General features: G+C 45.0%; 1 protein-coding gene across 2 annotated transcripts in view; it reads right to left on the bottom strand.

Moving 5' to 3' along the window:
• The window catches only part of LOC309545737 (caspase-1-A-like), a 71,430-nt gene extending 47,716 nt beyond the window's left edge, over nucleotides 1-23,714 (bottom strand). Inside the window, exons 1-3 of one of the 2 annotated variants that reach the window (XM_082245080.1) lie at nucleotides 23,634-23,714; nucleotides 4,836-5,096; nucleotides 2,897-2,956 (exon numbers count right to left, since the gene is read on the bottom strand). In XM_082245080.1, the coding sequence (XP_082101206.1) occupies nucleotides 2,897-2,956; nucleotides 4,836-5,096; nucleotides 23,634-23,640 (328 nt within the window). In that variant the 5' untranslated portion in view covers nucleotides 23,641-23,714. The remainder of the gene's footprint in view (nucleotides 1-2,896; nucleotides 2,957-4,835; nucleotides 5,097-23,633) is intronic. The other variant, XM_082245081.1, reaches the window with a different exon arrangement.
• Between the last annotated feature and the right edge of the window lie 1,183 nt (nucleotides 23,715-24,897).

Genomic DNA, 24,897 nt, shown 5'->3' with positions numbered 1-24,897 from the left:
TGGAACTGTGCAAACAGGACCGCCTCGAAGATAGAAACTTATCATGCCCAGCACCCTCATGCAAGTTCGGTGGGATGATCACCTGCTGGACAGCAAGAGAGGAATCCCAGCATGCAACTTCTGGAGTTTGTCCAGAGGAAAGAACACTCTTGCTAGAGCCAAATCCAGAGTCAGACCCAGATAGTCCAGTTTCGTGGAAGGAACCAGAGCAGACTTGAAAATTCAGAAGCCAGCCGAACTCCCTCAGAGTCAGTATGGTGATGTCCACGTTGTCCATCAGAGCAGTAAGAGACTCCTCGCAAGAGAAGGTCACCCAGGTAGCCCAGCACTGCGATTCCTTTCTGACGTAACAATGCTAGCACCAGAGCCAACCCCTTTGTGAAGACCTGAGGAGCAGAGGCAAGGCCAAAAGGTAACGCCACAAACTGATAATGCTCCTCTCCCACGGCTAAGCGGAGGAAGCGTTGGTGACAGACACATACTGGAATGTGTAAGTGTCCTTGATGTTGCTAGAGGCAAGGAAATCCCCCTGATGCAAGAATGCCACCACCATGTGAACAGGCTCTATATTGAACTTCTGTACCTGCACAAAGCAGTTCAGAGCCTTGAAATCCAGAATTGGACGCACCTTGCCTTCTTTCTTCCGGACCGTGAAGAGATTTGAATAAAACCCCTGACAACATTCTGGAGTTGGAACTGGAACAATTACCCCTTGAAGGAACATGTCTTGCACCGCCCTGAAGAGGACTTGCAATTGGTAAAGGGACCAGACGCACATTGGAAGGAAAGAACCTCTCCGGAGGGTAAGAACGAAACTCGATCTTGTAGCCGGACCGTATCACTTTGTGGACCCACTTGTCTTGCACCAAGGAGGTCCATGGGGCCGGCAACCAAGGAAGGCGTCCCCCCACCCCAGGCACTAGTGAAGGCGCACCCTCATGCAGAAGGAGCCTTGTCTGCGGGTCTGGAGAACCGTGCTCTGGACTTGCCAGACCAAGTTCGCTTGGATCCTCCCGAAGAGGCCTTGAAAGGCTTTGAAACCCTTCTCAGTGGACCCTGAGGGATGAAAAACTTCCTGTGAGCCCAGAAGGATGGGCTATGTCTGCAACGAGGTTCCCTACCCTTACTAGCCTGTGGAAGAAAGGTGCTTTTACCCCCCTGTGGGACTCTTAATGATGTCACCCAGGGTAGCTCCAAACAGGCAATCGCCTTGAAAAGAAGATCAGTTAAGGCTTTTTTAGAGGTCTGGTTCGCAGACCAACATGTGAGCCACAAAACAGGCCTAAGGACCACTGCCATAACAGACAGTCTAGAAATCAGGGGAGCTGCATCCAAAGAGGCATAACAGATAAACTGCAACCCCTGGACAAACTGGTCCACCAGCTCGCAAAGGAAGGGGGGAGCTGCTCACCCTCCAAGTCACTGCGTAAAAGCTTAGCCCTCTCAGTCAGAGTTTGTGACACCAGGGCAATGGTGAAGACCGGTCTGAGTGCCGAGCCAGCTACAGTGAACTGCGGGCCACAGCCCCTGCCTTTCTGTCAGCAGAATCATTAAAAGCCGGCGATTCTTCTTACGGAATCATGGTTGCATTATTCAATCTGGAAACTGTGGAACAGTCCACTTCTTAAGGAGGGACTCTTCAAATGGGTACCTCATTGCGAATCGCTTAGGGACCACAAAGGGACGTTTTAGACGTTCTTAATCTTTTGCGACAAATCTGTCAACATAGGAAGGAATCAGAAACACGTTGGCCGCCCTAGATGGCTTGTGAGTGACAAAGGGAACCGGTGCCTCTTGCAGCTTCAGCTGCGTCCTCCATTTTTAAAGTCTCACGCACAGACACAATCAGTGCATCCACCAGGGATGGAGGGGAACCCAGGGTTCCGACCAACCCAGGGAGGGACCCGCGTCCACCCCAAAACCCTCCAGAGGGAGAGGGGGGATAGCTACTCACCATACCAGGAACTAGACGGGCACCGCTCCAGACAGAACCTCCTTACCATTGAAATGGGGGGCTGTTAACCAGGAGGAACGATGCGACGCAGGCCAAGACCTGGTCATATGCGATCTAGCGAGGCGTTTAACTCGCAGACCAGCCCCTGGCCGGTGGGGCTATGTCGCAGCTGACCTAGCGCGGATCCAGATTATTCAGGCCGTCGCCCAGTCCGGCAGTTGATTGTAGATCTCACGGGGAAAAAAACAGCAGAAAAAAACAATTACAAAAAAATAAATAATTGCCAGGAACAGAAAGGAACTAGGTCCTTACTCCTGACTAGGCAGAAAAAAAACTAAGTACCCTACAGCAGAGAGGGGAAGTATGCCTCCTGGGACTGCCCATAGGCATAGCCAAGTTCTTTTTCTGCCTAATGTCCTACCCATGTAGAGGGCAGTATAACCCAATGGTCAAGAAGATCAGGAGCTGTGTCCGCCAATGAACGAAAGAGAAATCATGTAGGGATAGTTTCATCTATTGTGGTGCCTTGGTAGCATTTTCAAAATAAATGGGCTGTGTTAATGCAATGCACATTCATGTGCAAAATATTGCATGTTAACATATGCATGGTAACACACCACAGTAGATTGGATTGTCTGAGGCCCCGTTCACACTGAGGCGACGCTACTTCCCGGGACGACCTCACAGCGGAGGTCGTCCCGGGAAGTAGCGTCTATGCAGGTCGCTCCGGGTCGCCCCAAAGAAGCTCCGGACCCTTTTTCTAAGTCGGAGCGACTTGTGTCGCTCCTATTAGAATGGGTCCACAGCTTTTCTATGCGAGGCGACCTACGGCAACCTGTCAGGCGACCAGGTCGCCTGACAGGTCGCCCCAGTGTGAACGGGGGCTTAGGGTTTCATACAAAATTAAACATGTAAATATTTAAAAAACATTGTAACACTTACTTTTTTGGCTAGGTGGTTCAGGTTTAGTTTCTTGGTTGGACAATTGAAGTTCTGCAGGTGCTAAAATACAAATAATTCTATTTAAAACCCACTTAACTTAATGGCCTATGGAGCAGGTGGGGGGTGGGGGTTAGTCTGTGCACTCCTATTTACAGGGAGAAAGCCAAATGGACAAGGTTTGATATTAGGCTTCAGAAACCTTAGCTGCTGGCGTGCGTAGGTATCTTATAGACACTAGATTGTGAAGGATTTTACGAATTACATTATATTTATAGGTTTGCAACTTGCAAATGTGATGGGTAATCTTGAATATAGGTAATATATGAGGTATATTACCTCACAGTAAGTAATCTGATTCTCCATTTTACTGTTATATTTTGCAAAGTGATAGGGAGCGTTGGTTACAGTTCTGTGCTGTAGTGTCCCCTTAGGAACACCCATAAACTGGGCTTTAACATGGGTGGAGATGTCAGCCAGCACAAACAGATATAAAGGTTTGCTTCCATTGCACAATGCAGCCATGGATCACAACAGGACAGAGTGCTACACGTACTTGGTCTCCTGAGAGATTCAACATTTAATTTTAAGTTGTGGTAATATTTCTTTAAAGTAGAAGGAAACGCCTCACAATAACTCACCAGTTAAATGTTTCTGCCCCTTAGTTGTGATCTGCCCTATACAGTGTACGTTTTGTAATAAATCGGTTCCTGAATACTGTTTTTTTTTCCCCCATATTGTGCTATTCTGTACAGTCGAGGATCCCACAATAGTGTGGACTATCAGAGCATGGGATATGCTAAGCATTGTCAGTTGGGAGAAGAGTTTCCACCCAACAGCCACAGAGAGAGGGAAGTGTGCTGGAGTACCAGAGCTTTGGTGTCACGGTCACGTGACCAAACAGAAAAAAAAAAAGTGTTTAGGAAGCAATTTATTAGAAAATACAGGGAGGATCAGAGTGAGCAACATTTGTACCTGGTGGACTGTTGCCTGCTTTGCCTTTCCTTCAACCTTAAATTAAAAGTGCAGCTTGTGTTTTTCCATAAACCTCTAAAGGGTAACCCCTAAGATAGGAAGAGGTGAGGTTTTATGTGAAAGTTAGTTTGGCATGAGTTTTTAATTACAGGCTGAATAACAGATAGAATTCATCCAAGCTCACCCATTTGAAATTTTAATGGTGTTTTTCTTTGCTGTGAAATTACAATCCAAACTTTTTGGAATGGGGAATAATTAGGACCTCTGTCAAGATTTTTTGCTGTCTAAGGCCCCTTTCACACAGATCAGCCTGTCAGTTTTTTTTGGCGGACCTGAACGGTCACCCCATGCATCTCTATGGGAGCATCGGATGTCAGTGGAGACATGTCCACTGACATCCGATCCATTAAATCTGGATGGATGGAAACCCTATTTTCCATCCGTCCAGCGGATCGGATGAGAACATTCCCATCCGATTCCCCATAGAGATGCGCATGGGGACCTGACAGCCGTGTCTCCACACAAAGTGCAGAGACACAGCCGACGGACTCCCTAGTATGAAAGAGCCCTAAGGCCCCATTTACACTTGCATTAGATGTGGAAGACCCAGCAGGGGTTCCCGGCAAATAGCCGAAGGCAGAAGCCCAATTGAAAGCAAAAGGAGGCTGACAGCTCTTGCAGCTATTCACAGCCGCTCACATGCAATTACTCAAACATCAATTACCTGTGAACGATCGGCCTGGAAGAAGGCGGTCTGCAGCTAGGGCTGATTATTCCCAGGTAATCACTATTTGAGCTATTACGTGCGAGCGGCCACAAATAGCTGCGTAAGCTGTCAGCCTAACATTGCTTTCAATTTGGCTTCTGCCTGCAACTAATTGCTGGGAACAACTGCTGGGTCTCCAGCATCTAATTGCTAACTGAATCCCTATGATATTTACAATTACAGATAAATGCAGAAGATCACCTGTTATCCCTAGTGTTGCGCTAAGCATCGCGTCTCTTTTTGTCACCTTCTGAATCAGGAAGTTGCTAGATGCGTCTCCCTTTTTCCTCACAATATCAACCAGGACCCGCATTTTGTCACTTGAAAGAGTGTTGCCTTCATCAATATATTCCACCTCTCCATCATTTAATATCTTTTCTTCAAGTAAGTCATCCAGGAGATCCTTTATAAGTGCCCTGTTGCAGCCATCAACTAATCCCTTTCTTATTTTATGTAGTTGACCTGGAAAACAGATATTTATATTATACAGGGAGAAAACTGGTTTGTCAAAAAAAAAAAGGAAAAAACACAAGACCTACAAACACACATGGGGCAAATGATTTGATCACTATCTAGCTTAGTCACATGCTTCTGTAAAGCCATAGAAGCACGCAGCTGAAATATGCCTGAACCCAACAGTGGGCCATCATCATTCTTATGCTCATTCCCGTGCAGCAAGCGCTCATTCTAATGTGCATGTGCAGAGTCCTGAGAAAAGGCTAAACGGAGCAAGGACTGGAATGCGCCCAGCAGCCCATTTAAATTGAGAGTCTGTCTGGCTTCAGTGCTGAAATGTCCTCAGCTTAGATTCTTGTGTTCCTGATACTAATCCATGTATACTAAACTTGTTCCTGACCCAGCTACGTCTGATACCTCTCTCTGCTCACCCATGCCTGCTATATGTGCCTTTTGCTTATGTTACCGACCCCGACTTGGATTTATGACTACGTTTCAGCTTCCCGATTTGGTACCTCACTGCCAGCAGGTTACTCACTCCTGCCTGTTCCCGACCTTGCACCTGATCTTGATTCTGCACCCGTCTGCCTGGCTCCCGCTGTACAAGGCTTGTGACCAGACTACACACCACTGGAAGGACTCCTGCGTCTCCAAGCTACAGCCCACTCCTACAGCTTCCAGGCACCTGTACATTTCCACTGCCCTGGCAGTCCTGGTCTCCATTACCAGGGGGCATGGACGGGAATTGTGCAAGAGGCCACCCTCATCATCTCGGGCTCCACAGTCAGGTACGTAACAGTACAATCCAGCCATATGGAGCCCGAAAGGTTGGGTCTAACCCTTGGAGGCATTGTGCCAGCAGATTGCCGCCCTTACTCAAGCAGTCCAGGGCCTGCAAGATGGCTACCATCAACTGGAGCAAAGAGTGGATTCTCTTTCCCTGTCCACCCCAACGAACCAGACAGCCACTGCAACGGGAGTCACTTTGGGTGGGGGGCCCCTGGAACCCAGCTTAGAGAGCTTGGGAAATCCCTGTCTCAGCTCCCCAGGCCCCTCTTATGTGTAAGTCACCCTGTGTCTATTAGGAGCACAGGGTGACTGAGAACATGCTCCAAACAATTAAGCCAAGCGCTCACTCCGAAGGGGAAGACTGCCGTGCTGCTCTCCTCAGGCAGGGAACTCCAACATGGGTACATAAAAGAAAAGAAAAAGGAGGCGCAAACGCCTAGTGCATTACCCGTGGTCACTGTTTATAAAATTTTAATAAAATGCCAAATGCATACTCACAGACATGAAGATAATTACAATCGTGTTACAAGAATCCATCCCACATGAACATGTCCTTGAAGATAGGACCGCTGACGCGTTTCGGGAGTCAAGCTCCCTCCCTCAGAGCAGGGTCAGCGGTCCTATCTTCAAGGACATGTTCCAGTTCATGTGGGATGGATTCTTGTAACACCATTTTAATTATCTTCATGTCTGTGAGTATGCATTTGGCATTTTATTAAAATTTTATAAACAGTGACCACGGGTAATGCACTAGGCGTTTGTGCCTCCTTTTTCTTTTCTTTTATGACTGAGAACATGGGCAACTACTTAATGAACACTGAGAATGTGGTTTGGATTACTTCAAATGGAACAGTAATAGTTATGACAGACCTAGCCTGGGGCAGGGGCTTTTGGAGAGGACTGGGAGCAAGCCTCTTACCCAATGACTACGGGCCCTCTCATATAAGGGAACACTACTCTTTGGAAGGTGTATGCCTGGGGAAACCTTAGAGTGGCCTTGTTACTGATTTAAGTTCACGTCTCCCCAAAACACACAGACTCTAGGAACTGGAGGGTTCCATATCCATTTCAGGCCTGCATGCCTAAAACAAGCAATGACTGTAGATGTTAAAATAATCGGCTCAAACCACTGGGGTCCCCTGCTATATTGTGTTTATTGTAAGTAGGTCTCCTGCTATTGTCTGTTGCCTACTAGTCTGAGGAGGGGGGAGATCACTGTTTGTATTGTTAATTGTGCTAATTAAGACACCTATTGTCTGCTAGCAAACTATTGGGGATGCGTTTACACTTATAATAATTTGTATTGTACTTTGGGAGCTCGATGCCAGCAAGTCTGACCTGAAGAGGGGATATCTAATTAGTCACAACATTGTCCAGATGGCTAGTTAATTAGCTCATGTTAATTATGTTTCTGGTTACAGTTTGTATTGTTAGGGTAATATGATCAGGGACTGTCCTCCTGCGGGATATATATTCTGTGTGAGTTTGTTCAATAAACAGTTCCAGTTTTGCAGCTAAAACGATTTCTGCCTAGTTCTTGGTTGCAATAAGCGGCTATAATATCTAATGTCTATGTTGGGGGTTGCTGGTGCCTCAAACCAAAACATGTGGGACTTTATGGGCAGGTGGATGGTTGGTTAAACCAGTGAATCAAATATGGTGTAAAAAATACAAAATTTATTACAAAAAATAATGATAATAAAAATAAAAGATAACAAAAATATTACAAATTCTGTCACAATATGGGGGTGATCAATGTGCTTGGGGAAAGAGACCCCAAGTGTGAGAAGGTAAGAGTGATTCAAGGGAATCAGTGACAGTGGTGCATTTGGTGACTTTTTTAACAAGGATTTCCCGTTTTCCAGTGTGATGTTAAACGGAAGGTTATTCCCAGGAAATTCCCTGGTCGCTGACGCGTTTCGGCTCTCTCACGGGCCTTTATCAAAGCGTTCAGTCACTCAGTCAAAATAAATCTATGAAAACAATATACAGGATTATTTAAATCCTATAAGAATATCATATAACATCATGAGTTACTTCAAGTAGTTTTAAAAGGTACATACACGGGTATAGTTATCATCCTGCGCAGAACTCTCATCACCAATCACAGTCACAACGGGAATATATATCCTGCATATAGCCTGGGAGGGGAGGGGAATGGCAAAGGTGTTAGAAAGGTGAGTTGGTATTATCAAAGTGAAGAAAAGGCAATGTCTTGAACTTACAATTGAGTAAGCTGCTGGGATGGACGTCCTCTGTATTACTGGAAAGAGGAGGGGGGGAGGGAGGGAGGATTAGTCCTTCCCTTTCTTTACCACCAGGTCCTTGGTCCGTAGTATCTATGTATGTATAATAAGCCTGTTTTACCAGTGTGCCATGGCTATATATTGCCAAAAAATCCCCCAAAGAGTATGGTTAACATCTTTATTACCAGTGCTTGGTGACAGTATATTGAGTGATGTGCCAAAGAAAAATGACTCATTCACGTTCCACAGGAACACTTACGTTTAAGGGTTAAGTCCATGGGGTAGGCGCAGGTCCGGTCTGTCCTCTCTCCTCTGCTTGTGAGGAGTGAGGGCTGACTCGTATTCCCCGGCCTTTTGTAGTCCTTCGCGCATGCGCAGTATGCGCTGCACGTAATCGGATTACAGGAGCGTTGACGTGGCACTCATCCCTGCGCCTGCGCCGGATGGGTGCGCGCGCAGGTTCAGGCCCGTTGTTAGGGACGCTCCTTACGGCCGCCAGCACAGTGGGAGGGACCGTCCTCTCCCCGAAGGGATTGGTTCGTCCCGATCAGCCCCTACGCTATGCACGAAGGGGCTTGCCGTGCTGGGTGTGACTGCGGGGGGAACGAGAGGTGCTATCTGCAAAAAAACAGCTAATATCCGCGTGTGTGCCATAATGTTAACAATATAGGTATAAAGCTGGAATCACTGAATATTTATATAACATATATTGAAGTGCAATGAAAAAATAAATAAGGAATATAAACACAGCAATAGGTAATGTTTTGAAGCAGTTATGCAGTACCCCACATCAGGTACTTGGGGGAGGGGGGAAAAAAGGAACAGACCCATTCGCGGGGCAATGCCAGGGTCGCACCAGATCATGTTTTAAAAAGGAATCGAGTCCTGGGCACCATTTATTAATGAACGTTGTTAATGGATCGATTGTAAGTGGATAGGAGGGTTGATTTGCTCCTCCATAAATAGGCATGACAAGGAAAGATGTTTGGAGGAGGGCGGGTGGTGGGTACATAATGAGTAGGGGGAAAGGTTTGCAAGGCAGATGGATGAATGAATCAGTCGGTCTTGCCTGATGCAAACCCCTCAAGGAATGGGCGGAAGCTCTCATTTTCGTTTAGTCCAGGTGGCTTAGTCGCCCGAAGGCGTCTAATCCACCTCATTTCCATTTGTAACAATTTCTTATTCCAATCCCCCCCTCTATGTGGTATATGGATCCTTTCCAGTGCCATAAAGGTCACTTTTGGCATTCTATTTTTGTGAAAATGTGCTACGTGCCTGCCAAGGGGTACATAGAAGTTGCATAGTAACATGTTATTGATATGTTGGTTGACACGTTTTCCAAATTCTTGTTTGGTTTTTCCTACATAGTAGGATTCGCATTGGCATCTCATAAGATAGACCACCCCTCTTGTCCGACAGTTGACGAAGTGTCGGGGTTTGAAGAGTTCCCCATTGGGGAGTGTGGTATTAATACATCTCTGTATAACATTACATTGCCCGCAGCTGCCACAGGGGAATGTGCCCATTTGCTTGCAAGGATCCTTTCTCGTGTCTTTATACTCACTGTGTGTGAGTGCTTGTTTCATGGATCCTGCTTTCCTAAAGGTTATTTGCGGGTATTCAGGTATAAATGGTGTTATTGCGGGGTCCTCTTTGAGGATCAGCCAATGTCTTGCAATAATGTTCCTTATTTTGGGGTGGTCGTTTGTGTATCTTGTTATAATCCTGGTCTGATTGTCTTGTTCCTTTGACTTCTGTTTATTTTTGTTTTTAAACAGAATGTCCTGTCTTCCCTGTTTTTTGACCCTATTGAAAGCCTTTCTCAGGGTTGTCTTAGTGTAGCCTCTTTTTAGAAGTCTTGCAGTAAGTAAATTAGCTTCTTTTTGATAGTCTTGTTCTTTTGTACAGTTCCTTTTTAACCTAAGGAATTGACTATAAGGGATTGACTTCTTGAGTGCAGTAGGATGGAAGCTAGATGAATGCAGTATTGAATTGCCGGCAGTTTCCTTCCGATACAAGGTTGTTTTTAGGAGTCCATCCTTATCCTTCATAATCCATATGTCCAGGAAGGGGATTTTTACTTGGTCGTAGTTGAGGGTGAAGAACATATTGTAGGTGTTGTTATTCATGGCCTGGAGGCATTCTTGAATCATGCTCTCCGGTCCGGTCCATATAATAAAAATATCGTCTATGAACCTTTGCCAAACAATGATGTTGTTTGCAAAGGCGCTGTTTTCCTCATTGGCTAAAAATTCCTGCTCCCATGCTCCAAGATACGTGTTGGCATAGGATGGGGCACAGCTAGTGCCCATTGCGACACCACATGTCTGCAAGTAATACGTGCCATTAAAGACAAAAAAGTTGTTGTTCAAAATATAGTCCAGCATCATCACTATGAAGTCATTAAATTTTTTGTCATGTCCGCTCTGTTCTTCCAGGGTTTGCTTGATAACTTCAATTCCTTTCTTGTGTGGGATGTTATTATACAGTGCTTCGACGTCAATGGTTATGAGAAAGGCATCATTTGGTATTGTGATGCCATCGATGATCTGGAGAAGATGTGCCGTATCTCTTGTGTATGAGGGTAGTTTAGTTACATGCGGTCTTAGGTATGCATCTATAACTTTGCTAGTGTTCTCTGTCAGGTTGCCATTCCCCGATATGATTGGCCTACCTGGGGGGTTGTTTCTATCCTTGTGGATTTTTGGTAGTGCGTAAAATGTTGGGGTTCTTGCATGTTTGGTTCTAGTAAACTGCCACAGTGTTTGCGAGATCATCCCTTGATTTAGGGCCCCATCGATTTTTTTATAAAAATCCTCTTTGAAAGTCTCTACCATGATTGGCAATATTTTTCTGTAACATCTTGTATTGTCAAGTATCTTCTGGCACATTGCTTTATAATCCTCATTGTCCATGAGCACAATGTTCCCCCCTTTATCTGAGGGTTTGATCGTAATTGATTCAATGCTCTCTAGTTCCTTTAAGGCAATTTTTTGCTCTTTAGTGAGGTTTTGTGTGGTATTCTTCCCCTTCAGTTTCTCAAGCTCTTTGGTTGTCTCTCTGACGAACAGAGCTATTGATGGATTCTCATTCAGAGACGGAAAAATGTGTGATTTCTTTTTGAAGGTAGGGGGTTCAACCTTTGATGTTTCTTCTGCTTCTTCGTCCTCACTCCTTCCCTGTGTTTCTGTGTGTCTATGTTCAGACTGGAGGAAATGGTATACTGATGGAAGCACTCAAGTGGAGTCTGGGACGGTTCTGTCACATTGGTGGCAGCAGTGGGATTAGATTAACATCTATTATGAGTTTTGAGCAGAAAACACAACACTTTTAGACAATAGCAGGAGACCTTAGTAGCAGACTGTACAGTTCCTACCTACAATAGTCTATGAGGCAAAGCTTATACAATGTTTCATCATTCTGATACAGTGGAATTATTGTATCATAAATTTATTGAGGGATATTGTTGATAACTATTACTGTCCTATTTGAAGTAATCCAAACCACATTGTCAGTGTTCATTAATTAGTTGTCCTTGGTTACCCTGTGCCCCTAATGGACACAGGGTGAATTACACATAAGAGGGACCTGGGAAGTGGAGACAGGGGTTCTCCAACCTCTCTAATTACACATCTATTCCTCATACAGCAGGCATTGAGACACTGAATAATTTATTTTCTAACACTGCTTGCACATATACAATAAAGCTGTGCTGGGGGGGCTCATATACAGTATAGCTGTTGTGCTGGGGGGGGCACATATACAGTATAGCTGTGCTGGGGGGGCACATATACAGTATAGCTGTTGTGCTGGGGGGGCACATATACAGTATAGCTGTTATGCTGGTGGGGGGGGGGCACATATACAGTATAGCTGTGCTGGGGGGGCACATATACACTATAGCCGTGCTGGGGCGGGAACATATACAGTATAGCTGTGTGCTGGGGGGCACATATACAGTATAGCTGTGCTGGGGGGGCGGGCACATACAGTATAGCTGTGCTGGGGGGGGCACATATACAGTATAGCTGTGCTGGGGGGGGGCACATATACCGTATAGCTGTGCTGGGGGGGCACATATACACTATAGCCGTGCTGGGGCGGGCACATATACAGTATAGCTGTGTGCTGGGGGGCACATATACAGTATAGCTGTTGTGCTGGGGGGGCACATATACAGTATAGCTGTTGTGCTGGTGGGGGGGGGCACATATACAGTATAGCTGTGCTGGGGGGGCACATATACACTATAGCCATGCTGGGGCGGGCACATATACAGTATAGCTGTGTGCTGGGGGGGCACATATACAGTATAGCTGTGCTGGGGGGGGCGAGCACATACAGTATAGCTGTGCTGGGGGGGGGCACATATACAGTATAGCTGTGCTGGGGGGGCACATATACCGTATAGCTGTGCTGGGGGGGCACATATACACTATAGCCGTGCTGGGGCAGGCACATATACAGTATAGCTGTGTGCTGGGGGGCACATATACAGTATAGCTGTGCTGGGGGGGGGAGGTGGGCACATACAGTATAGCTGTGCTGGGGGGGCACATATACAATATAGCTGTGCTGGGGGGGGGAGGGGCACATATACAGTATAGCTGTACTGGGCTTGGAATGAAGATTACCAAAGGGAGAAGGAAGCTGGACACGGGGTGGGGGGGCGACTGTCAGTGTAGCTGGAAGTGCTCTGGGGTCTCAGCTTACAGTCTCCAATGATCATAGTACAGGCAAACACACTAAGTCTATGTTTCCACTAGTGCAACTAATTAATGACACCCGTTCCCATCTATGCAACTTTAAAAATCAGCGACTTTGAAAAGGTACCTGTACTACTTTGATGCAAATTTTAAAGTGACTTTGATCCAGAGAGTGTGAAGTTGGATCAAAGTCACACTCTAAACCGCAATAGTGGAAACATAGACTAAAGCTCCATTTCCACTATTGAGACTTATCATGTGACTTTTGACACACAAAGTCGCATGACAAGTCACAGCCCATTGATTTAAGTGGCAACCGTTCCCATCTAAGCGACTTTCAAAAAGGTACCTGCACTACTTTGATGCAACGTTTGATGCGACTGTGATCCAGAGAGTGTAAAGTTGCATCAAAGTCGCACTCTAAGTCGCAATAGTTGAAACGTAGACTAAGGCCCTTTTCACACTTGTGCCACCTGTCCTTCGATTGGGGACTGCAAAGTCGCATGACAAGTCGCGCTCCATGATTTACAATTAGTATCGTTCATATCTGTGTGACTTCAAGTTGCAATGACTTTAAAGTTGTCCCTGCACTACTTTGGTCCGACTGATGCATTTTGAGGTCCAAAGACATAGGCATTACTTCAAGTCCAGTCAAAATTGCGGTAAAATCATGCGACTTTTAGGTCACACAAGTGTGAAAAGGGCCTTCAGCTCCATTTCTACTAATCAATGACTCTCATTCCCATTTATGAGAATTTGAAAATCAGCGACTTTGAAAAGGTACCTGCACTACTTTGATCCAGACAGTGTAAAGTTGGATCAAAGTCGCATCAAAGTTGCACTCTAAATCGCAATAGTGGAAACTTAGATTAAAGCTCAGTTTCCACTAGTGTGACTTGTCATGAGACTTTGGACACATAAAGTCGCATGACAAGTCACAGCCTATTCATTTCAATGGCACCCGTTTCCATCTATGCAACTTTGAAAATCAGCGACCTTGAAAAAGGTACCTGCACTCCTTTGATGCCACTTTGATCCAGAGAGTGTAACGTTGGATTAAAGCTGCACTGAAAGTCGCACTCCAAAGTCACACTCTAGCCTAGTGGCTAGGTTTCCACTAGTACGACTCTTAAGTTGTGCGATTTAGACTGCGACTTTGAGTACAGCTATGATCCAACTTTACACTCTCTAGATCAAAGTCGCATTAAGATAGTGCAGGCACTTTTTCAAAGTCTCTCTCTCACTCTTGTCTAGTTTAGATAAGACTTTCTAAGCTACACAAGCAGCTAGTCAGAAAATTAAGATAAAGCTATTTAACATACTATTAATAGGAAAAATGTCATTTTTGACTGGAGTTTCCCTTTAAATCTGAACTCCCAAGTATGATCTGTAATGCATAGTTACCTTGGTCCAGTTTGACACAATGCAAGTATTCATTACTCATACCTGATGAAACCCTACCATGATCTTCTGGCTTCTGTGCAAGCAGCTTCCCCCCTGCACACAGAATATAAGGGGTCACTGGCTCACTATACGCCACCATTTATTAAACACCTTGTATTTTTTTCATTGAATACAAGAGGTTTTTTTGACTGGATGAGGTGGAGATCGTGACATCACTGCCTCACCTCGCCATCACGTCCAATCTAAGAATGTCTTCTATACTTTGAAAAAAAGAAATTGCGAATAATGGTGGTGGTGGTGGTGATCAAGTGAGTGACCTTCTGTGGTCAATATGCAGTGGGCAGCAGACCACGAAGATTGTGGCTTTTATTGTAGTAGTGCCGACCACTACACTGACTGCCAGCTTCTACAGTCGTCCATCAGGTATGTGATGTGCACACTAGCCAATCTGGCCAAATTGCTTTTCAAAGTGTGGCTAAGCAGCCGCTGTCAGGTGTTCAGGAGGCAATCCTGCCACCTCCTGAATGCCTGGAAGAAATGGAATTGGATGAAAGCACTCCGATGCAAACACCTTTATTCAAAATAATAAAACGATAAATCATACAACAAACGGTGGTAAAACAACAGGGTAGGGGGTACAGCTAACGCGTTTCGCACCGCAACTGGTGTTTAATCATAGCTGAAATATCATATATAATACAGCCCTCAAATTTTCCACTCGCCTGCTCGCATTTTGCGAGTGGAAAATTATGTAGGGCGAGCTCCGGGAGCGAGAGGAGAGCCGGCCACCTGACGGACTGAATAATGTCAGAGCGCCGATCATCCAACTGTAACAGCTTGTAATGGCCGGGTGCTCTCTGACACACACAGTCCCGCCTCCTAGCCCGGCTTCTTTGATGGACAGAACACCTGGCCAACCAGGACGTGTGACGTCTATCAAAGAAGCCGGGCTAGGAGGCGGGACTGTGTGTGTCAGCGAGCGCCCGGCAAATACAAGCTGTTAAAGTTGGATGATCTGCGCTCTGACACTGGCATAGGGGTTATCTCACGCCGATCATCTCTTCCAATTAAGGCAGCTTGCTCCCTCCGTCTGCGCTGCTCTGCTCCCGGGGGCTGGAAGAAGGTGAGTGCCCGAAGATTGAGCAGCCGCTGCCTCCCTGTGTGACTGCATAGAAGGAGCGGTGGGGCGGCTGCATATAGAGGAATTGATATGCAAAGATCAATTCCTCCATATGCAGCCGCCCCATCCCCCTCCTATCCAATTTATTTTTTTTTTCTTGCTGGCCCCCCTAGTGCTCTTCAGCCCCCCCCCTCTTCAGCCCTCCCAGTGCTCTTCAGCCCCCCCCCTCCAGCCCTCCCCAGTTCTCTTCAGCCCCCCCTCCAGCCCTCCCCAGTGCTCTTCAGCCCCCCCCCCTCCAGCCCTCCCCAGTTCTCTTCAGCTCTCCCTCCAGCCCTCCCCAGTGCTCTTCAGCACCCCCCTCCAGCCCTCCCCAGTTCTCTTCAGCCCCCCCTCCAGCCCTCCCCAGTGCTCTTCAGCCCCCCCCCCCCCCAGCCCTCCCCAGTTCTCTTCAGCTCCCCCTCCAGCCCTCCCCAGTGCTCTTCAGCCCCCCCCAGTGCTCTTCAGCCTCCCCCCTCCAGCCCTCCCCAGTGCTCTTCAGCCCTCCCCAGTGATCTTCAGCTCCCCCTCCAGCCCCCCAATGCTCTTCAGCCCCCCCCCCCGTGCTCTTCAGTCGCCTCAATGTGGATGGGCTCTTAATGCAAAAACATTTAACAGTGTAATTTTATGAGGGCGTGTTTAGGGACGGGACAGGGTAGGAGTTGGGTGGGGCAACTGGTGGCGAGTAACCCTGAAGGCCTGGCTAGTAGCTCAGGACTTTAAATTTTGAGCCCTGTATATACACATACACACAGTATCTCACAAATGTAAATACAACTCTCACTTTTTTGTAAATATTTTATTATATCTTTTCATGTGACAACACTTAGGCTACATTCACACCTGAGCGTAGCGTTTTTCGCGCGTTTTTTACCGCGATTTTACCGCGATTTTTGCGGCGTTTTTTACCGCGATTTTACCGCGATTTTTACCTTTTTACCGCGATTTTCGTGCAGGCGTTTTTAGATTGAATAGAGATCAATGGAAAACGCCTGTAATCTGCCCAAAAAGAAGCTCATGTACTTTTTTGAGCGTTGGGCGTTTTGTATACAGCTTCAAAACGCTCAGATGTGAACAGGGGCCATTGAAATGAATAGGATTTGTCTTGTTGGGCGTTTTGAGAGCTGATCCTAGAGCAGAAAAACGCCCCAAAAACGCCCCAAAACGCCTACATGTGAACGGAGCCTGAAGAAATGACACTTTGCTACAATGTAAAGTAGTGAGTGTACAGCTTGTATAACAGTGTAAATTTGCTGTCCCCTCAAAATAACTCAACACAGCCATTAATGTGTAAAGCGCTGGCAACAAAAGTGAGTACACCCCTAAGTGACAATGTCCAAATTGGGCCCAAAGTGTCAATATTTTGTGTGACCACCATTATTTTCCAGCACTGCCTTAACCCTCTTGGGCATGGAGTTCACCAGAGCTTCACAGGTTGCCATTCCTCCATGATGACATCACAGAGCTGGTGGATGTTAGAAACCTTGCGCTCCTCCACCTTCCGTTTGAGGATGCCCCACAGATGTTCAATAGGGTGCTTGGCCAATCCATCACCTTTACCCTCAGCTTCTTTAGCAAGGCAGTGGCTGTCTTGGAGGTGTGTTTGGGGTCGTTATCATGTTGGAATACTGCCCTGTGGCCCAGTCTCCGAAGGGAGGGAATCATGCTCTGCTTCAGTATGTCACAGTACATGTTGGCATTCATGGTTCCCTCAATGAACTGTGGCTCTCCAGTGCCAGCAGCACTCATGCAGCCCCAGACCATGACACTCCCACCACCATGCTTGACTGTAGGCAAGACACACTTGTCTTTGTACTCCTCACCTGGTTGCCACCACACACGCCTGACACCATCTGAACCGAATAAGATCTTGGTCTCATCAGACCACAGGACATGGTTCCAGTAATTCATGTCCTTAGTCTGCTTGTCTTCAGCAAACTGTTTAGGGGGCTTTCTTGTGCATCATCTTTAGAAGAGGCTTCCCTCTAGGACGACAGTCATGCAGACCAATTTATTGCAAAGTGCGGTGTATGGTCTGAGCACTGACAGGCTGACCCCCCCCCCCCCCTTCAACCTCTGCAGCAATGCTGGCAGCACTTATATGTCAATTTCCCAAAGGCAACCTCTGGATATGACACTGAGCACGTGCACTCAACGTCTTTGGTCGACCATGGCGAGGCCTGTTCTGAGTGGAACCTGTCCTGTTAAACCACTGTATGGTCTTGGCCACTGTGCTGCACCTCAGTTTCAGGGTCTTGGCAATCTTCTTATAGCCTAGGCCATCTTTATGTAGAGCAACAATTCTTTTTTTTTTTCAGATCCTCAGAGTTCTTTGCCATAAGGTGCCATGTTAATATTCCAGTGACCAGTTTGAGAGAGTGTGAGCGATAACACCAAATTTAACACACCTGCTCCCCATTCACACCTGAGACCTTGTAACACCAACCAGTCACATGACACCGGGGAGGGAAAATGGCTAATTGGGCCCAATTGGGGAATTTTCACTTAGGGGTGTACTCAATTTTGTTGCCATCAGTTTAGACAATAATGGCTGTGTGTTGGGTTATTTTGAGGGGACAGCAAATTTACACTGTTATACAAGCTGTACACTCACTACTTTGCATTGTAGTAAAGTGTAATTTCTTCAGTGTTGTCACATGAAAGGATATAATAAAATATTTACAAAAATGTGAGGGGTGTACTCACTTTTGTGAGATACTATATATATATATATATATATATATATATATATATACACACACACAGACAAATGAAAAACACTTGAAACTATTAACTAATCTGACTAGACACACCCACTTAGCATGTCAGACTGAAGGCTCATACACACTATAGGAAAATCGAACATTTTCATCCAAAGAATTTTCGTAGGATTTTCATATAGTGTGTACAGAACTTTCTACAGCCGATTCTGAATTTTTGTACGAAAATTCTCAAAGGGACAAACTCCAAAATGTTTCTCGTATGGGAAAAAACAAACGATTTTCGTTTAATGTGTACCATTTTCGTAAGATTTTTGTACAAGAAAAATCAGAAAATCGTACAAATTTTCATTCATCGGTTCAGATTTGCTGTGAAACGAGAAAAATCTGACGATCAGGTCCGCCTGTCAGCTTTTTTAGGCGGATCTAATCGGACACTCCATGCATCCCTATGGGGCAGCGGATATCAGCGGTGACATCTCCACTGACACCCGCTGCTATCTGATCCAGTCCTGTCTGTGAAATCCGGACAGATGGTGACCCTATTTTCCATCCATCTGGTGGATCGGTTCGGATTGGATGTAAACCCCCATTCACTGCCCAACCTGGAATCCACGTGGAGACAGCTGGTTTTACGCCCCTGAACTTATTTGAGCTGTTCTTCACAGAAGATCTTTTCAGATCTATTGTGGATAAATCAAATTTATATGCACAACAATTCATCGCCGCCAACCCAAATTCGCCCCTTGCAAGACCATTCGGCTGGAAATCAATAACGGTTTCCGAATTTAAAATCTTTCTGGGCCTTTCCCTGAACATGGGCATAACCAAACAGAGTGAATTGCGGCTATATTGGTCCACTAGCCCACTTCACCATATGCGCATGTACTCTGCCTCCATGTCCAGGGCGAGATATGAGCAAATTCTGCGATTTATGCATTTCAGCGACAATGAAATCTGTCGTCCTCGGGGAGACCCTGCATATGATCGGCTCCACAAAAATTCGGCCCCTCATAGACCACTTCAATCAGCGGTTTGCAGCCTTGTTCACCCCTGAAGAAGTTGTCTGCGTTGACGAGTCCCTGATTAAATGTACTGGCCACCTTGCTATGAAACAGTACCTCCCCAGCAAGCGTGCCAAGTACGGGGTCAAGCTGTATAAACTGTGTGACAGGGCCACAGGCTATACAGTTAGTTTCCGGGTCTATGAGGGAAAAGATAGCTGCGTGGAGCCCCCCAACTGCCCAGACTACATAGGGAGCAGCGGCAAGATTGTTTGGGACTTGGTGTCACCCTTATCGGGAAAGGGGTACCATTTGTACGTGGACAACTTTTACACAAGCGTGCCACTATTTAGTCACCTGCTCGAATTACAAATTGGCGCATGTGGCACCGTGCGACCTAATCACGGGGCTTCCCCCAAAGGCTTGTAACATCCCGTCTTAGTCGGGGGGCGAGAGCCTGCTTGAAAATGGACAAATTGCTTGCAGTGAAGTGGAGGGATACACAGGATGTTTTCGTTCTGTTGTCCCTTCACGCAGACATGACGATCCAAATTCCTACGGCAACTGGTGTTATGGAGAAACCCCTCTGGGTCCACGAATATAACCTTAATATGGGAGGGGTGGACCTTAACGACCAGCTTTTGGCGCCGTATTTCGTTGCCCGTAAAGCCAGATGCTGGTACAAAAAAGTGTCTGTTTATTTATTCCAATTGGCTATGCTGAACGCCTTTGTCCTATACAGGGCGTCAGGACGAACTGGATCCTTCCGGGAATTCCAGGAAGAGATCATCCTTGCCTACCTGTACCCAGGAGGCATGCCTGCCCAACTTCTCCTTCCAGATGCAGTGAGCCGGCTGCATGAGAGGCATTTTTCACATGTCCTCCCGAGTACCCCTATCCAAAGATACCCCCAAAGAAGATGTCGTGTCTGTAGCAGGCGCGGATTTAGGCGTGACACCCGTTATTATTGTCCCACATGTCCTGACCAACCTGGTCTCTGCATCGGGGAATGTTTCGAGCGCTACCATGCACTAGTGGAGTTTTAGTGTAGGGTAGAGCACAACACAGTGTAGGGCACACAAACACAGGGTCTCGAAAGATGTTGGATGTCCATCGACATTTTAAGAGACCCAAGCTGGAAAATCGCAGTCCCAAATCGAGAAACAACAGTTAGAAAGAAAAATAAAAGGATCCAAAAACAGTTGTTGTCAGTCATTTTATATGTTCTTCTACTCTTCCTACTGTACTTTTACTGTACTTTGTTTGTTTTTCATTCTTTTGTGACCTGTTTCTCTTGTAGTTACTTGTCGGCTGCCACATTGATTTTATATATTCTGACACAAACAGCGTTTGCGCTCAGCATATATGGATACCTTTGCTGGCAGCAGCTGTGGTGATTTTCTGATTTCAGCACTGCGGTTAAAATCCTATTTTGGTATACGTGGAATAGTGTCGTGTATACCCATCATTAAATTAAGTGGGTGGATGTTTGGGCGGTTAATGGTGGGTAATACTACACATTATTCCTGTGCTGATTTCTCCAATTTTGCGGCCGCTTTCGACGTCTTCTTTGGGAGAGACATCCTCAGCAGGTTCACGGCAGGCAGAGGGACAGGATGAGCGACTCGGGGAATCAAGGATTAAGGCTGAGAAGGATAAAAGTCTGGTAGAGCTCAGATCACCAGCGTCCTAGTTCATGCCGCTCCAGACCACGCCCCCACCTATCACACTTTTGAAGTCCATGAAATGCCAAGATGGCACAAACCCCCCCCCCCAAATGACCCCATTCTGCAAAGTAAACACTCCAATCTATTTGCTGAGAGGCATGGTGAGTATTTTGCAGCTCTCATTTTTTTTGGAAAATGAAGAAAAAACAGGAAAATGCATTTTTTTCCTCTTTTTTCAATTTCCAAAACTTTGTGACAAAAAGTGAGATCTGCAAAACACTCAACATGCCTCTCTGCAAATAGCTTAGGGTGTCTACTTTCCGAAAAGGGGTCATTTGGGGGGGGGGTTGTGCTGTCTTGGCATTTCATGGCCTCCGAAACTGTGATGGGTAGTCAGGAGTGAAATCAACAATTTACGCCCTTGGAAAGCCTGAAAGTGGGGATTGGTTTTCGGGGTCCTGTACTCGGCTAGACTGCAAAAAAGTCTCACACATGGGGTATCCCTGTACTCAGGAGAAGCAGCAGAATGTATTTTGTGGTGTCATTTCACATATAGCCATGGCATGTGTGAGCAATATATCATTTACTGACAACTTTGTGTAAAAAAAAGAAAAAAAAGAAAATATATATATAAATTCCCAGAACTTGTGGCAAAATATAAAACATTCCATGGACTCACCATGCCTCTCAGCAAATAGCTTGGGGTGTCTACTTTCCAAAATGGGGTCATTTGGGGGGGGGGGGGTTGTGCTATCTTGGAATTTTAGGGCCACCGAAACTGTGACAGGTAGTGCAGAGGTGACATGCACAATTTACGCCATTAGAAAACCTGAGAGTGTTGATTGGTTTTCGCTGTCCTGTACACAGCTAGGCTCCCAAAAAGTCTCACACATGGGGTATCCCTGTACTCAGGGGAAGCAGTAGAATGTATTTTGGGGTGTCATTCCACATGTACCCATGGCATGTGCAAGCAATTTAACATTTAGTGACATCTTTGTGTTAAAAAAAAAATAAAAATAAAAATGTAATTTTCCCAAAACTTGTGGCAAAATATAAAATATTCCATGGACTCACCATGCCTCTCAGCAAACAGCTTGGGGTGTCTACTTTCCAAAATGGGGTCATTTGGGGGGGGTTTTGTGTTATCTTGAAATTTCAGGGCCTCCGAAACTGTGATGGGTAGTGAGGAGTAAAATCAAAAATTTACGCCATTAGAAAACCTGAAGATGGTGATTGATTTTTGGGTCCCGTACACAGCTAGGCTCCCGAAAAGTCTCACACATTGGGCATCCTCATACTCGGGAGAAGCGGCAGAATGTATTTTGGGGTGTCCTTCCACATATACCCATGTCATGTGTGAGAAATTTATCTTTTAGTGACGTTGTGTAAAAAAAAAAATAAATAAAAAAAATTGTAATTTTCCCAAAACTTGTGGCAAAATATAAAATATTCCATGGACTCACCATGCCTCTCAGCAAACAGCTTGGGGTGTCTACTTTCCAAAATGGGGTCATTTGGGGGGGGGGGGGTTTGTGGTATCTTGACATTTCAGGGCCTCCTAAGCCGTTATAGGTAGTGAGAAAATGCAATGAAAATGTACGCCCTTTGAAATTCTGATGGTGGTGATTTGTTTTCGGGCTCCCGTACACTGCTAGGCTCCCAAAAAGTCTCACATATGTGGTATCCCTGTACTCAGGAGAAGCAGCAGAATATATTTTGGGGTGTAATTACACATATACCCATGGCATGTGTGAGCAATATATCATTTCAATGACAACTTTGTGTAAAAAAAAAAAATTTTTTTTTTTTAGTCATTTTTCAAACACCTGTAACAAAAAAATGAAATATTCAATGAGCTCAACATGCCTCTCAGAACATTCCTTAGAATGTCTTCTTTCCAAAAAGTGGTAGTTTGGGAGGGGGGGGGGGGGTTTGTACTGCCCTGCCATTTTAGCACTTCATGAAATAAGATAGGCAGTCAGAAATTAAAGCTGCATAAATTTCAGTATTTACACCATAGTTTGTAGACGCTATAACTTTTGCGCAATCCAATAAAAATACGCTCATTGAATTTTTTTTGTCAAAGACATGTAGCTAAATATATTTTGGCCCAAAAAATGACATAAATTGAGTATATTGGATATTTTTTAAAAGACAAAGTTGAAAATGTCATTGTTTCGCAAAATTTTCGCTCTTTTGTTATTAATATCGCAAAAAATAAAAAGCGCAGAGGTGATCAAATACCACCAAAAGAAAGCTCTGTTTGTGGGAAAAAAAGGACGTAAATTTAGTTTGGGTACAGCATTGCATGACCGCGCAATTGTCAGTTAAAGTCATGAAGTGCCAAGTTGGAAAAAAAAGAGGTCTGGTCAGGAAGGGGTTAAAATCTTCCGGGGCTTAAGTGGTTAAAAATACTCCTGAATGCCTGTTTTTTTTTTTTACAAAAGAGACTAATGCATTTGTCTTATGCTTGTGGCAGGAGTCACGACCCCACTGATTTAAATGGCCAAGGTTGACAGGAAGTGCTTATAAGCTGTGTTAAATTTGCTGCAGCCACCTGTAATATTATATTATTATTATATACAGTATTATTATTATTTTACAGGTATTCTAGTAATACCTGTAGTTCAGCTTTAAATTCATGAATATACATACACGCACACAGCTGAAGGTGAGATACAACATTCTCTTCCTTCCATTGGGTATGTAAAGAACTTAATTACAGATTGCACAAAACATGTAATACATAAAAATACAGCATTGTATAATGTGCACAGTGCAAGCTCTACCTTCCAGAGAAGCAGTAGGCAGGCAGCAATAACAAGAAAACAACATGTAGCAGATACATTACCAGCCATCACTCCTCTGTATTTCTCAGAACAGTCTGATTGTTATAAAGAAGGAAGTAGAAAGCACAGGGTCTGGGCGGGGAGATCTGGGTGGGGACTTAGTCCTGTATAAAACAAGAAGAACTTGTAGCAGCTGCATTTTCCTTTCACTTTTGAGATGAGGCAGCTGGGACACTGCTGATTGTTTCCTATGATTGCAAACTCAAATGTTCTAAAATAAATATTATCAATGAAAACTAAAGTCCTGTTAAGCTTTTCAAAATGGGATATAAATAAAAAAAAAAAAAAAAAAAAATACTGTTACCCCTAAAAAAAAACAAAATTTACTAGGTGCTGTACAACAGTCCAAAAATATAAATAACATACTGTATACTAACACAACTGACAGTGCTCAAACCCTAAAATAAATTCATATATGCAGACCCTTCTGACGTTACAATTTCAACAAAGTGAAAAAAAATAGCGCATGAGACCCTATATAAAATTCATACAGAAATACACTATATTACCAAAAGTATTGGGACACCTGCCTTTAAGGCACATGAACTTTAGCCCTTGTTCACACTGCGGGTTTGAAATTGTGCGAGGTTCCTGCAAAGAGGTCTATTGAAATTGCCCTAGAAGTCGCCAAAAGCAGTGCAGAAGCTAGATAATAAAGTCTGGACCCACGTTTGGTCACTGAGCAAAGACCAATAAGCCTCCAAATTTTAGTTTTATGCTTCTGTTGAGGGAACAGTGGGGTCATGGTAAAAAGATGGTGATATGCAAAAATTATTGGTTCAATGGAGGTCCTTTCTAGTATCATAAAGCAGTTCGGAATAAAAAAAAGTAGTAAAAACTTTAGAATATTTTTTTGTGGAGAGCGAAGTAGAAAGTCTCTTTCCCTGGAATTGAGTGTACTTTGTGAGTCATCAAGAGAAAAGGTTTTTTTTTTTGCCCCAGGACTCTATGCAGCATAATTGAAATGCTTGTGTCTATAAGTCGGTTGAAGGGAAGTATGAGATCGCCACCATTTATGAAAACACAAAAAGAAAAGGTCAGTAGTTTTTCACACATCAAGAACATTATTGGGATCTCTCTGAGGTTCAGGCCATAGATATTCCCCAAGGCGACTGGTTTACGGTCAATCTCACTTTTGAAGAAACATTAGCACCCATCTGGGGGTTTAAGACTTTGCTGTTTCCTACTGGATAGGAAGAGCCTAATGTTCTTGGGCAGTGAATGCACCGAATGTCCTGACCCTCGAGAGAAAGGTATATGGTTTGG

This window comes from Pelophylax lessonae (genome assembly GCF_965119305.1).
Source record: "Pelophylax lessonae genome assembly, chromosome: 2".
NCBI lineage: Eukaryota > Metazoa > Chordata > Amphibia > Anura > Ranidae > Pelophylax > Pelophylax lessonae.
This window is presented reverse-complemented; position numbering and strand designations above follow the sequence as displayed.